This window comes from Zingiber officinale, chromosome 1B (assembly GCF_018446385.1).
Source record: "Zingiber officinale cultivar Zhangliang chromosome 1B, Zo_v1.1, whole genome shotgun sequence".
Classification (NCBI taxonomy): Eukaryota; Viridiplantae; Streptophyta; class Magnoliopsida; order Zingiberales; family Zingiberaceae; genus Zingiber; species Zingiber officinale.
The window spans coordinates 112,188,693-112,203,884 of record NC_055986.1 but is presented as its reverse complement, the minus strand read 5'-3'; the positions used below and the strand labels follow the sequence as shown (position 1 = coordinate 112,203,884).

The following is a 15,192-nucleotide window of genomic DNA, read 5'->3' as shown; positions in this document are numbered from 1 at the left end:
GATCGGCGCTACATTGGATTTTAGTCCCACATCTGTAAGTTGTGGTGGGAGAAAGCGAGCCGAATTGCTTAAGATACAGGCCTCGTCCAACTTTAGCCCATACTTACCTGGACGGGGTCGACGGGCAATCATGAAGGTCCGTGGCCTAGATCAACGGCCTCCATTGCACTCTGGAGGCGCGTTGGTTTACCATCTCCCCAAGTGGGAGAGTGGACGTCATAATTTGTGATAGAGGGGGATTCGCGCCTGCGCGGCCCCTGCAATTTTTGATAATTAAATTTTTAATGTCTAGGCTACCAACTCGTTCCAGAAGGCCTGTTTCTCTCAGCCAAAGAAGAACTATCAAAATTCCATCGGCGGCTTTACCTTCTCTATTGCAGAGGCCATTCTCTAGATGCCAGTCCATTCCTTTTTTCCAATGTGACTTTCTCTCATCCGTTAGTGTTGATACATTAAATAATTCACATGGATTGTTTTGAGGACATTGATCACTTAGTCGGCAACTGTTATGAACAGCTTCCTTTAGTTTTTAGCTTTGAGTAGGTCTCGAGAATTGGCGTGGTTTATCTATTATTTTTTTTTTTTGATAGATTGATTTGCTCGTGAACAGAACTGGCATCGACAGAACAAGAAAGCAGCCAGAGAAAATCAAAAAGCAAACCTAAGATTGCTCTGAAACAAGCATAGATTAATGAGCTTGCAGAAATTTTTTAATGATAGTATAAACATCTTTCATATCTTCTCCAAGATGTTCATCAGTATCAAGTAATTCAATGTTAAAGCAATTAACACTTGTCAACCTTCTGCTCAGGTGTATCAAAACAGTGGAATTGTTATAGTTATGCAGATTTTCCTGCGATAATGGCCAGAGAGTACACAATTCAGAAATAAAGAGGTCTTCTGCTGCCTGGTGCAAGCCTGTAGCAGATACAATTGCCACACAAATAAATATGACAACGGAGTGCTGCGAAGCTGATCTCTTAACCTCAGCTAAGTGCTTCTCTTGGGCGTGCCATGACCAATATTCTATGAAGCATCTTGCACAGCATTTTGACTTTTCAAGAATGAAAGTAATTGTGTAGCTTGGAGGCAACCCATAGATCTTAAAATCCTATCAAGAATGTAAATGTGAGAACTTGGAAGCCAACCCGTCAACCGTATGATCTGTAGTCTCACTTGTTTCCTCCTGAAAGAATACAAGACCGTAATTTCTCCTGGTAAAGAATTTCACATAAACCCAATGCATCATGCTAATTCTTTATCCTTAAGTGCACTTACTTCTTTATCCTTTCTTTGTTTGACCACTACACACTTGGAGGCACTGATGCTTTCACTCTTCAACAAGCTACGTGCACCAATCTTTGATCTGTTTACATCAGTGACTGGCGGCTGATCCGACCTCTCCCCACTCTGTGATCTAGTATGACTTTCAAGAGTAGAGTGTCCTTCATATTGATTATTATCATCTGCAGCTCTGTCTCTATTGGCACCAACTCTCTCCCTAGGAAAGCATGGCATGTGCTAAGAGAATACAGAAAGAGTTAATAAAGCTATAGCTATTGTTTTAGTAAGGTACCTTGGTAAAGAGGCATTCTGTCGAATAGCAACATTGGCATCACCTTTATTACCACAATGCTCTTCAAGATGAGCAAATTGCCGCTTAAAGCGGTCTACTCCACTGACAGAGAGTAATGGATTTAGATAAATGCAAATTGATGCAGAACACATACAGCAACTATCGAAGGAGAGTAATTTAGTATGACCTAGGGTACATTAAGTTAGTTTGATTTCCACCGCGTAGATACTCTTGCAACATCTGTGGATGGTATTCCAAGATCTAATCGATATCAAAAGCACCAATGTTAGTAGAACACTAATTCAGAAAAGCATCAGGTAACATATTCACAGCGATAGTGTTATACCTCTCGATAAATCAGCTCCCGCACATCATCTTTTGCCAATTTTCTCCTTTCAAACTCGAACTCTAGTTTCGATATTAGTTGTATCGAAGGTTCACGCTCAACATTTGCCAGGCCTCGGAAATAAGGATCAGCCAATGCCTAAAAAAAGGATATATACGATAGTTTCATTGAAGCAATTAGAAAAAAATATATACATTTCATCTTTATTTGGAAAATAAATCGCCGAGGTATTTCATTTAGAAAAACCCACCAAACTAATTGAATACCTCCGCAGCAGTAGGCCGGTCTTTAGGATCAAATGCTAGAAGATGTTCGAGTAAACGCAGAGCCAAAGGATCTACACCACGAAACTTTTGATGGAAAGGGATAGGTTGTTTCTTCTTCATACTACTTAAATACCTTTTAGCTTTCTCATTTCGAATCTGCATGTTAAACAAAAATAACAATGAGAATACTAAGAGACAATAACATAACATGTCTCCTTTTTCTCATATGCATACTGCAATCTTGGAGATTTTGATTATATATTGCAGTTTAATTCATTTGCTAGTATTTATAATTATACTGCAAACTATAATATTATCATATAAGTTACAGTTTAATTCAACATCCACATACAAAGCTTAGTGATTGGATAAAGATGTCAAATAATTGGGATGAACACTTCTTGACGATAACAACGATAACCTAGCTAATTGTCATGGAACAACTAATTGTTGTTTTTTCTCTGAAATGTTATGCACAACATCTAAGAGATCTCTTGACACAATTTTGAACCACTCTTACAATCCCACATACATTCAATAGCTAAGATAGGTGGAAAATGAGGGAGCTTGCCATTAGGATTAGCAGAAACTTAGATTGAAAATATATGTTCAAATTGTATAGCTAAATGGATTTAAAACTATGTAGATGACAAATGCATTCAACAGGAAAGTCATGCAGCCTATTCATCTAAACCGAAGTTCCTTAAGGATCATGTACCATCATATTGTAGGCCAAAGATTTACTAGGTTGGGATATAAGATCATAATCTCTACTTCGAAGCTTCAAAAACGTTGATTAAGCAGCATCCAAGCTAAATAGGCTAATAGACGTAGCCAATTAATCATAACAACTGATTTAACACCAGGGCAATTCAGTTAATGGGCCCATTTCCCATTACTTACCCTCGTCAGATGAATAAAAAGTTCTTTGTGCAGGATGCTCTATAAACAAAGATTTTCGATTGAAGTTTAATTATTTGGCAACAAGTATACATTTACAGTGTAGATCTGACTTTATATAAATCAGGCTAATTTTGGAGAAACTAAAGCAAAAAAATATTAGATAGGTTCTTTGAGATAAATGATTAAATGAAGAACAAACCCTAGCAATAGATTCAGCTGAAGGTGTGCCAAGCAGATCGGTCATGAGATCCAGCTGATCCACTACATTCTTTCCCGGGAACAGAGGTCTCCCTGTGAGCAGTTCTGCAAAGATGCATCCTATGCTCCAAATATCAATTGCGGGCGTGTACTATAAACATGAAATGTCATAGATGACAATTAGTAAAACTACAAAGCATAATTGGTTTACGTATTGTATCTTTAGTTATAACACTGGATTCAACAAGATGGCAAACTAGATGGATTATTTAAGCAATTAGGTAAAGCATGGCTAAACCTGGATTACAATGGAGCCAACCTAAAGCTTATCCATGCAGATGAAAGGACAGAAAGTACATGTCAAAACTAGATTAGCAAAGTACTTATTCACAAGTTGTATTTCTGAAGCATTGTTTGATAGGTACAGAAACAACCTTACTTTAGATTAGCAGTGTCTTATAGATAACAACTGTAGGACCAGAAACTACAAACCATCTTACTTTAGAAAAAAATGAGCCACATAATTCAGGAGCACGATACCACCTTGTAGCCACATAGTCCTATGGGAGGGAAAAGACAGGTTAGCAACATGCCAACATCAAAATTAAGCAACTATCCAACCACATTGTGACCGAGAATGCTTAATTACAAGAAGAGAGCACATACAGTCCAAAATATAGCTGATGGAGCATCATTGAATGCTACTCTGGCAAGACCGAAATCACAAACTTTCAGTTTGCAGTCTGAATTGGCGAGAATGTTCTTTGGCTTCAAATCTCGGTGAAAAACATTGCCTGCACATACAAGAGAAAAAATTGTCTGAATGTCCTTTGACTCCGCTATAAGTCTCATGGAATATAAGGTTGGTAGTGGGCTTTGACCTGCATGGATATACTTAAGCGCTCTTAGAAGCTGGTACAAGAAGAATTGGTGGTGTTCAGGTGTGAGATCATCATTTGCCTTTATAACCTGATGAAGATCTGATTCCATTAACTCAAAAACAACGTAAATGTCTTTGAATTCCCTTCGCGATGGAGGAAGCATTATATGCTTAATTTGTACAATGTCAGGGTGGCGTAGCAGCCGAAGCAACTTGATCTCTCTCAGAATTCGAGTGGCATCAGACACATGTTCAAAGACGTCATTGATCTTCTTGATGGCCACCCTCTCTCCGGTGTGGGTGTCAATTGCAGCCCCGACTACCCCATAGCTTCCTTTTCCAATAACCTCTTGCACATGATACCGGCTCCCTTCACCATATTCTGTGAAGAATTCATTGTCTAGCGTTCCCTGAATGAACGTGATGAGTTATGAAGTCAATGATAGAAAACAAAGCAATTGACCAAAAATGAAATTCAAACTGAAAACAAAGAATGTACTTCGAACAAGCTTGTAAATGATTAAAAGTCAACAAATACCCTCAAAAACTAATTTATCTGTAACATAAAAGCTAACTCTGAAGAAAGAATTCAACGATCCAAACAGCAGCATGCCCTTAATGAAGGAAAGCAATCAGAATTGGGCATTCAAGAACAAATTTTCAGAAAGCGCTGATTTGTGGACCGTTAGCAATGCTTCGAGCAACGAAAAACTCAATTGCGACAATGTCAACAAAAACAAAACAAAACAAATCAAAGATAAAATTTAGAAAGTAAAGAAATTAAAAGACCATCTTTTGAGGTTCCATGGCGGCCTCCTCCAGAATTCGGCTCACTTAGAAACCCTTGTTCTGATTCCTCCTCCCTACCGCGTTCCGGATTGCTTTGTCTTGATTAAGGATGACGCAACAACGACTCGGCGGAGATGGCGCGAGAACCAGCGACGGAATCCATCCAAGAGGGATCGAATCCCTATAAAAAGGCGATGATCGAGCAGCGGCGAGGATGAGGGAAGGTGGGCAGCCAACGCGGCATTGCCAACCCTACGGATCTCTCGCCCTCTTCGTCGCCTCCTCCCACTCCGAGACATTAGGAATTTTTTAAACAATGGGAGGGGAAATGAAAACTTAAATAAATAGAGATTAACAATTAATAAAAAAATATTGTTAATTAATTAAATTCAATCCCTTCAATTTGAGCACTTTATATAATATTTAAATTTAAAGGATAATTAAAAAACAAAATCGTTAATAAACTTTGGGGTCTTTTGACATTTAATAAAGATTTAAGAGTATTTTGAAAAGTAAATAAGTTAGGGAAGGGGCGGTCTGAAAAAATTCGAAGCGATGCATCTTTTTCTTCTCCCACTGGAAGCCGTCGTCGTCACTGCCGAGTCCAGTCATCGCACTCCTCCCCCCACTTCTACTAGCTTAGCCTCTCCCGCCGGCGGCGATGCCCGCCCTCTCCTTACCCTTCTCGCCTCTTCGATCTCTGCGGTATACTTCCATCGTCGCAGCCAACATCTGGTCCCCCTCGTCCCTCCTCCCGCCCCTTCTCCGATCCTCGTCCCGGTTCGCCCGCCCATCTCTTCGGCCCTCCAGTTCGATCTTTTCGGTTTCTACCAAGTACGTCGGAAGGAGCGTTGCAGTAGCCGTCGAGTCGATGGCGGTGGAGCCGCCTTCCCACCCCACCTACGATCTCAAGGCCGTCATCGCCCTTGCTCTCTCAGAAGACGCTGGAGATCGAGGTTTTCTGTCTACCTTATTCTACTGGTTCTATATATATACGTACTCCTATAATCTCCTAGGCTAGCAGAATTTTGATGTTTCATATTGGTGTTCTCTTGCGGCTTCAAATTCAAACCTTGATCTGCGATTAAGTCTTAAGTGTTTTTTCTTCGTCGTTTCTATTTATATAATATGCTTATGATAATTTATTTAAACAAATGAATCTTGAATGCATTAGGCATCATTACTGTTTTTGTAGTATCTAATGGGTCATGGTAAGGTAATCCGTTTTTGTTAAATGTATATAATTCATTTGAATGCATGAGCTTGTGAATTTCTGTTGAAGTGGAGAACATTGGGGAGACATTGGTTTAATAAGGTAGAGTACATACTGATACGGTGATGAGTGTGGGCCCTCCGGAATCGGTTCAAAGTCGGAAGGATTGGCCAGTGTGGCGGTCAAAGTCAGCATGGTCAACAACGTATGGCAGTATGGTAGACTCCGACACCGGGCGGAAGGCCGAGTGAGCGCGGCCCAAGGCCGAGCGGACGGGGCCAAGGCTGAGCGGACACAAGGTGGACTTTTGGCAACGAGATCACCGAGCCAACTATGGAGTTGGGCGGCCCAGCCGGGCGCACTAGCCGAGCGGACACAAGGTGGACTTTTGGCAACGAGATCACTGAGCCAACTACGGAGTCGTGTAGCCTAGGCGAGCGCACTAGTCGAGCGGACACAAGGTGGACTTTTGGCAACGAGATCACCGAGTCAACTACGGAACCGAGCCGACCGACCGGGCGCATGAGCCGAGCTGACAGCGTGTCCGATCGGACACATGATATCCCTCAGATCGGCCAATGGCGGGACCCACATGTGTAGCTCCTCGTACACGTCGCATACTATTTTGGAGGTTTGCGCCATTGACAACGGAGCAAGTCGCGCAGACAAATCGTCCTTGGGAAACTTCCAATCTACCATGTCAGGGATTTGCACGCTCGCTTAAGGAAGGGTGTGAGGAACACTTTTTGAGCAATCTTTTCATAGGAAGCTTGAGGAAGTGCGTTTCTGCTTCGAGATGCGTGCGTGAGCGCTACAGGGACACTATAAAAGGGGGGCACCCATATACAGGAGGAGGCATATGAAATCAACTACTGGAACAGTTTATTACTATTCTTCTCCACTTGTGAGGGTAGCTGACTTGAGCGTCAGAGGGCCAACGCCGAGAACCCCTTCCCGGTCGACACTGACGTTCCTTGTGGTTGTAGGGTGGACGCAAAGTCTTCTTCGAGTCTTCAGCAGAGCCACGCATCCAGCTTGCCATCTCCTCAATTTTTGGACAGGATCACATACTATAAAGAAAAGACCACTAAGGCTCGAAAAAAGAAACGTAAATCTAACTACTTAATACTTACATGCCCCACTTCATCTTTTTATTGAATAGTAGGTTGTTGAAAGTTCATTGTGTTAGTTGTGTATAAGTTGCATTTGCAGGTTGTTTCTTTCCTGCCATCCAGATAAACCATGATCAAGTTGATCAAGTAGCTAGTTGGAACAAGGGATCTTTTTGGTAGACAATTTCTTTTCAGCCGCATGAACTTGTGGGTACGCATGCCCACATTTGAGATGGGCGCAACTCCGATATTGTTGTTGATTCATTAACGTCTAGAGAACTAATGGTGATGAGGACTTGGAACTTTAAGCTAAATGGTTAGAAAACTATTTGATTAAGTACTAACTTTAAATGCAATAAACATTGCTTAGTTCCTCATGAGGACATATTTTGTTTACCTGCTTGTACTTGAAAGCCTCATCTGGATGCTAACATTCAGTTTTATGACACAGTGAGCTTGTAACATGCAGTATGAGTCTTGCTGCTTACTCCTATATTATAACCAGAAACCTCATTTGATGCAAACTTCTACCAGTTTAATATTGCAAGTGAATTTAAGAAGGGTAAATATGGCAGTCTGAATAACAAAATATCAAAGAACTAAACCAAGAATTTTCTTTCTTCGTCATTCAGGTAAATCACTATTTGTGGCCTAGGATTTTATTCTCAACAATCAAATCTCCATTCACCCCTTTCTTTTTCTTATCATAAATAGATTTCTTCTACATTTTAGATGTCTCATATTTCTCAAAAAAGTGATTCATTAATGTGGTTTTATATGATGCTTCTAAGGCCAATGAGATTTATATTCAAATATTTCTTCTTAGAAATCTTTTATTTGTCCCTCATAAGCAGAAGTGTGTTGCTACCCGAAGTAGAAACTCGTATTTCTTTTGAAAATCTTCTAATTGTTCTAGATATGATACACTATCTTTAGAAGCATCCCAAATATAAATCTATATTTCAATGTATCTGTTTGTATATTGCATACATAAATATATGCACAATTCAGTATCTCTACTTCTGAAGTTAATACTAAACTCTCGTCTACTCCATGTCTAAATAAAATAAATGGTAATAAGTTCTAAAAAATCATTTGATTCATTGTCAAATCCCCACACATCATTATATTTCTATTTTGACTAAGTGAAGGATTAGTGTAATTATACTCCTCAAGGATGGTATTGGAATATAGTCAAACTATGACCAATAAATTTCTCAAAATTGCAAATATGGTAAAGATGGTAGCTTTCAATTCATAGTTTTGGCAAGATAAAGTCTTTTAATGTTAATCTAATGAAATTTGTGCTGAATGTAGTTTCATGTTCAACTCCATTTATCAAGGTATAGATTCTCAGTTGTGTTTGGATACTTTATGTTTCAAGAATTCGGTATCCTTAGTAAATTGTAGAAGCACAGGATGAGCATGCCGTATGGTGCTTATCTGATCTCTTTGTTTGTTCAGGAGATGTGACTTGCTTGGCCATTATTCCAAAGGACATGAAAGCAGAAGCTCACTTCATTGCAAAGGAAGATGGGGTTGTTGCTGGAATTGCTCTTGCAGAAATGATATTTAATGAGGTTGATCATTTCTTGAAGGTAAGAAAGTAGGATTGTAATTTTTAGAACTACACGACTATCATTTCAATCAGAATAATTTTTATGCTTGACTTGATAGGTTGAATGGTCTGTAAAGGATGGCGACCTTGTATGCAAAGGCATGCAGTTTGGAAAAGTATATGGTAAAACAACAAGTTACCCTTTGCTCATGGCATAATAGTGGCTGAGAGGGGTTTTCTTAATTTTTGTTGTGCAAATTTTCTATTATTTGGAAGTGATTAGTGATTGTTTCTCTTTTGTTCTTCAATTGAAGGAAATGCACATAGCATAATAGTGGCTGAGAGGATTGTTCTTAATTTCATGCAAAGAATGAGTGGAATAGCTACACTTACAAAGGTAGAACAAATTCAGCCGTCAACAAATATTTTGTTCAATTTACAAATTGGTCGAATGACGTTGTTATGCATGTCTACAAAAGGTTTTAGTCTCATATGCATGTCTATTTAGTCTCATATCGCATGAAAAGCTGTGGGTTGATGAGGGGGTTATACAGCTTAAATATTAACATGGATTTGTGCTTTTTTTCAGGCTATTTATTGGACATTTCATTGTCAATTTTTTCGTGTAGAAAAGTTAAATTGGTATAGAGCAGACCTAAGGCTAGTCATTATAAGATCTGCTTGTGATGGTGAAATTGCTGTCAGTTGAGTCTCATATGCGACAAACTAGGGACTTGAGATTTTGATGAGGACATCAAGTCTTAAGCTAGGTTGATTGTGATTCCTGAGTTTAGTTTCCAATGAGAGTGAACGGGTTACTAAGTATTTAGCTGGTGGCTACTGAGTTAATATAGCAATTCTCCCATTTGCCCAAATTATTATGTATGACTTTAGCATAAGGGATACGATAAGGTTACAAACTCTAGGTAGTTTATATTTGTTTGAATGGACGTGAACAGTTTCTAATCATGTGTTTTAAGATCAATAAGATAGGAACCACCTTCTCTTGCAAATTGTATTTGTATCTAACCACATTACTGCACACACGAATATTGGTTGTTGGGTCAACTTGTTAAATTTCCCTTTCCCATGATGCATTCTCTGATTTTTTGGAAGAACCTATTCAGATTTTTGTTCACCATTGCAAATTCCTTTATCCTTCTTGCGCATTGACTATTTTTGTGTACAAGATTCTACTTGTCCATTTAATTAATTTGGTTAGACGGTTAATTGAATTATTGGGAACTAGTTTGTTAGTTTCTTCTTCAGCATCTTTTGCACACATTAAGTTGATAATTTGTCTTTGATATGGACACCCATTGGATTTCTGATGTATATCAATATAGGGAAAGTTATCAGTATGCTGACATGAATGATCTCTAACGGAAGCCTTGAAAAAATGAAATAAAGGAGATGATACCAATATAGAATATTGTTTATTAATCTTTGGAAACTTATTATTCTACATTCTGGATTTTTTTTCCCATCTTTTACATAATTATCAAATGGATTAAACTGGGGTACAACAGGATTTGAAATATTTGTGAACTTTTTCCTCTTGTTTTTCCTGTTTTTATCTCTTAGTAGATTACATTGTTCCATTTTGCATTGATTATGAAACTAATTAGATAGAAGGGTTGATGCTTAGACTGTCACAATTCATGTGGGAATTTAAGCATTATTACTTTGGATCTCCATTAACAACAACAACAACAACAACAACCAAGCTTTTTCCCACTAGGTGGGGTCAGCTGTATGAATCCTTTTACGCCATTGAGCTCTATCTCCTATTATATCATCATCTATATTTAAATAAATTTTATCTTGTTTTATTGTTGCTAACCAAGTCTTTTTTAGTCTTCCTCTTCCTCGTTTGGATCTCCATTACCAATGGAACAAAATCATAATTTAATTCAATGATAATTATAAATGACATGCTTAAATTCCACTAAATTCTATTCGCATCTGATGAGGGTTATCTGCCAAAAGTCATTTATAATTATTAGCTTCCGATTTCAATCTTCCACCTGGCTTGTATTTTTTTTTTCTCTGCTGAATTACCCTTCTCTATGTAGTCTTTTGTTTAATCATAAATCATATTGCATTATATATGTAGATACTTTATTTCACTAACCTTTTTGCCTTTGTTACAAGTTATAATAAACTGTCGGATCCCACTTTAAGAGTTTCTTGATCCTTTGGCCATGTCTCTGTATTATCTAGTAAATTGGCTCTTCCTACAGGCCATGGCAGATGCTGCACACCCTTCTTGCATCTTAGAGACTAGGAAAACTGCTCCTGGGCTACGTTTGGTGGATAAATGGGCGGTAATTGTTATATCTCCTTTTAACAGTCTTTTTCTGATGGTTTGATGGTTCGTTAATTATCATGCTTATAAGATGACAAATTTTTTTTGAACAGGTACTGATTGGAGGAGGGAAAAACCATAGGCTTGGTTTGTTTGATATGGTAATGATAAAGGATAATCATATATCGATAGCTGGTGGTGTCGCAAATGCATTGAAATCAGTGGATGAATTCTTACAGCAAAGCAATCTCCAAATGCCTGTCGAGGTATGGTCTGTATGACACCTCATTTAATAACTAGAACCGGTAAATTATTTGGAAACTTTAATGGTGTTATCATTTGTTTATTTCATCTCAACAGACATGCGGTCTTAAATTTTTGACCTTTTGTGTCGTGTTTTAGCCATTCATAGTATAGTTGAACATCTCAGTAGCGCTTGATGTTCACTCAATAGCAAGGATTGTGCTACACTATGCATATTTGGGTGTCAACCTACTTATGTGACCAGACATACCTAACTTCTAAAATCACACAAAATATTCCATTCATTTGTTTTTTTTCCTTATCCCATGAGCTTTGAATGTATCACATGGACTTTAATTGAAAGAAAGATTGTATAATGAAATACTTTGATTCAATGAATATATGGTTTAAGGATCTCTTTAAGATTAGGAGGTGATTGTTATTGTTCTAAGTCCGTTTTGCAGTTGGCATCCATCATCCCATTTAAGCTGATGATGATAGGCTCAAAATTACTTATCTGGGCGAAAGCATGTTGACTGGGGATTTATTCTGATTAGGATATGAAGCGGAAGCAGTACTAGTTTCTTTGGAGCTGGTAGGGTAGAACTACCTAGTCAAGGGGATGACAATGTAATTGGCACTTTTTCTAGTCAATGCAACTAAATTCTTAGCCATTGTTTTTCAAATTTCCTTTTACAGAACAATATTTGCTTAGTAGAATAAACTTTCATGAAATACTTTTTCCAATGATTCCATCTAAGATTTCTGGTTTCCAAGATCCATCATGTTAAAACCCTTTGCTTCTTGTGATAGTTATGTCAAATGCAGTGCCATGATCCAAATATAGTGCAAACATTCAAATATATCCTACGAGGCAAAAAAATTGAAGATGTGCTAATAATCTGTTTTGCTCTTTTACCCTGTCATCTGTATGCAACATATACGCCTCACAGTATCATGCCAATCCTTCTACCATAATAATGGATGTTGAAACAGGTGGAGACAAGGACTTTGGAAGAGTTGGAAGAGTTATTGGAATTTTCTAGTCAGAATAGGACATCCTTGACTCGGATTATGCTGGATAATATGGTGGTTCCTCTTCCAAACGGAGATGTGGATGTCTCAATGCTGAAGGATGCAGTTCAGTTGGTTAATGGTAGATTTGAGACTGAGGTAATTGATGTTTTTATGAGAATGGTGCATGCCCATCTAATCAGTATCTCTTTTGCCTGAATTTTCATAATTTCTCTCTTTCAACATCTTCTTACTCGGTTCATGTTAAGGCGACTTGTGTGATCCCTGACATTGAGAATGCTCTTGTAAGCTCATGTACCGGATTGATGGTTCAGAAAGCATCCAAATTGAGTTATTACTGAGACATTTTTTGACTTTGTGTGAATTCGCTTGGCCCACAAGCAATTATTGTTTTCTGCAATTAACTTGGCAAATACAGCAAACCATTTTCTCTATTTGTGTTTAGTTTAGTTTGACCTGCATTTAACTCATTTGAAGTTAACAATAATTTATTGATGACAGGCATCTGGAAATGTTACCATTGAAACAGTAAAGAAAATTGGGGAAACTGGAGTAACCTATATTTCCAGGTAAACCACACCTCTGTTGATATCCCACTATTAGAACAACTGTTTGAATTCTAAAATTGAAGTCACTCTTTTTAACCATTCAGTGTACCTTGCTGTACTTGTTCAACAAAGATATGTAGAACCTATTTCTTGAATAGGTGGTTTTAACAAAATGTTAAATGCACCAAAGGGATAATCTGGCTGTGTTGATCATTTTGCAGTGGAGCATTGACGCATTCTGTGAAAGCACTTGATATCTCACTCAAGATAGATACAGAGCTCGCCCTGCAGGTTGGCCGCCGTACAAACCGTGCATGATCCATTTAGTAAGTAAAAGAACACACTTCATTTCAGTCATTGTCCACCGAGTTTATAACAATACAAATTATTTATATATCTTTTTCAGGTATTATGTCTCAAGTTTCTGGATTTGCAAGGCCTATTTTGTTTTCTGGTATCATAACCGGCTTTAGATGCCTATCACATCCTTAGAAAACAAAAGGTTCTACCATTCGCGGTTAAATAAAAACCATTGCTTGTAAGTTGTTGAAGTGTAAATTTCATGCAAATGCAATTACCAAGTAACTAAAGATGGTTCTTCTCTAGTATATACATCTCCCCTCACTTTTTTCATCCACAACTTCCTCTATTTGGGACTAAACTCTAATGTCATAGTGCGACACACAAACATGCAAACCTCTAACTAGTCCATCAACATCCACCTTCCAACGAGCACAGGTCTCCCAGATCACTTTTTTGTGGTTCAGGGGATATGTCACTTGTATTTATAGCCGGATCACGGTCGCGATCCGATTATAAATGGTTGTGATCTCTTTCTGGGTTCATCGTCCCCATTAGGTTATTGTTTTTCTTCGGAGCGAGCGATCGAAAGTCACCTGAAGGTCTCCGGTGGTGGATAAGTGACCAGGTTACCAGGCGTCGAGCGAGGGTGTCCTTCGGGTGGAGGTTGTCCGTTCCGAACAAAAATTATAATCTGATGGGGATGATGAACCCAAAAAGGGATCGCAACCATTTGTGGCCGAATCGCGATCATAATCCGGCCGCAAATACAAGTGGCACATTCCCTGGACCATAAAAAGTGGTCCACGAGATCCCGCCTCCCTTCCAACAAATGGCATCACTATATTTTAAGCAACCAAGCTTGGGCAGTAGGAATTGTTATCGGGCCTATAATATCTGAGTTGTGCTGGTGTCGCCCCCTCGACATGAATCCTTTGATGGTGTCAAATAAACTATGACATAATACATCCTAAGATATACTCAGCTTTGCACTAGGTCAAGCCACAAGTGATCCATCAAAACCAATTTGACTTGAGTTGTGCTTTATATTATTTTTGGGCAGTTTACCGTATAATTAATCTATCAATAATTACATATAAATTTTATATTCATTCAAATTTTAATATATTACATTTAATATCTTAAATCCAAAAATGAAATTATACATCTTTTATATTTTGTAAATTATTATTTAAATTTATATTAAAGTAATATAAAAATTTTTCAATTGTGGCATCCACTCTCCTACTCAAAACGATCGATTTAAGGTTGGATGAGGCCTCTTATTTAAACACCATCACTCGCTTTTCTTCATCTATAACTTTCAAACGTAACGTTGGATTAAACTCTAATGTCAACACAAAAATGTCACCAAATAATTATCATCATCCACTATCCAACAAATGACGTCACTATATTTCAGAAGACCAATTCCTCTAAAAGATCATACATTGACGTCCCACGCGATAAGCCACCAAAGCTTAGTTGGTAGGTTGTAACATGTTTGATATTGTGTGAAGCATTACTCAAAACCATAGTGCACCAAATTGATTGTACGTGGCCGATTGCAAGTATATCAGGAACCCATGTCAAGTGACATTAGTGACAACCTTTCCACCATTAATAGACAGTTTATTCTATAATATCATCATTAAATTAAATAATACAACAGGGATAAATCTTTGTACAAGTATTTGATACATTTTCGATTTTCTATTACCTAGCTATAAATTAAAGGTTTCATCATATGTAACATCAGTAAAACTTGATAGATATGAAATGATACCTACCTAGAAATTCCCATTATCAGCTGACCTTGGCTCCTCAACCATTAATTGATGAGTTTGACGAGCCCTTATAAGCTAGCGCTTGCATTCTGATAATGGCCTGAATACACTGCAAATTAAGTTCCAAGAC

The 15,192-nt window shown here is 38.1% G+C and overlaps 2 protein-coding genes, 1 long non-coding RNA gene and 1 other non-coding gene across 4 annotated transcripts; 3 read left to right on the top strand and 1 right to left on the bottom strand.

The window, feature by feature from the left end:
- The first annotated feature begins 99 nt into the window (after nt 1–99).
- Nucleotides 100–261, top strand: LOC121993018. Its single transcript, XR_006115050.1, has one exon. It is a non-coding gene; the product is annotated as a U1 spliceosomal RNA (small nuclear RNA).
- On the top strand, nt 106–1,208 carry LOC121972665. The gene is made up of 2 exons (XR_006109349.1): nt 106–420; nt 591–1,208. It is a non-coding gene; the product is annotated as an uncharacterized LOC121972665 (long non-coding RNA).
- Nucleotides 777–5,283, bottom strand: LOC121972643 (mitogen-activated protein kinase 9-like). The gene is made up of 11 exons (XM_042524297.1): nt 4,959–5,283; nt 4,171–4,579; nt 3,956–4,083; nt 3,790–3,849; nt 3,291–3,440; nt 2,189–2,344; nt 1,923–2,060; nt 1,764–1,837; nt 1,577–1,678; nt 1,279–1,501; nt 777–1,186 (listed from the first exon to the last, which is right to left on the bottom strand). The coding sequence occupies exons 1-11, from the start codon at nt 4,974–4,976 to the stop codon at nt 1,115–1,117; spliced, it is 1,530 nt and encodes a 509-aa protein (XP_042380231.1). The 5' UTR covers nt 4,977–5,283; the 3' UTR covers nt 777–1,114.
- A 244-nt stretch (nt 5,284–5,527) lies between these two features.
- On the top strand, nt 5,528–13,583 carry LOC121972654 (nicotinate-nucleotide pyrophosphorylase [carboxylating], chloroplastic-like). The gene is made up of 10 exons (XM_042524308.1): nt 5,528–5,914; nt 8,748–8,881; nt 8,961–9,024; nt 9,156–9,238; nt 11,085–11,168; nt 11,263–11,415; nt 12,389–12,565; nt 12,929–12,996; nt 13,197–13,301; nt 13,382–13,583. Exons 1-9 carry the CDS (start codon nt 5,620–5,622, stop codon nt 13,291–13,293), a joined length of 1,155 nt encoding a protein of 384 aa, XP_042380242.1. The 5' UTR covers nt 5,528–5,619; the 3' UTR covers nt 13,294–13,301; nt 13,382–13,583.
- The last annotated feature ends 1,609 nt before the right edge of the window (nt 13,584–15,192 follow it).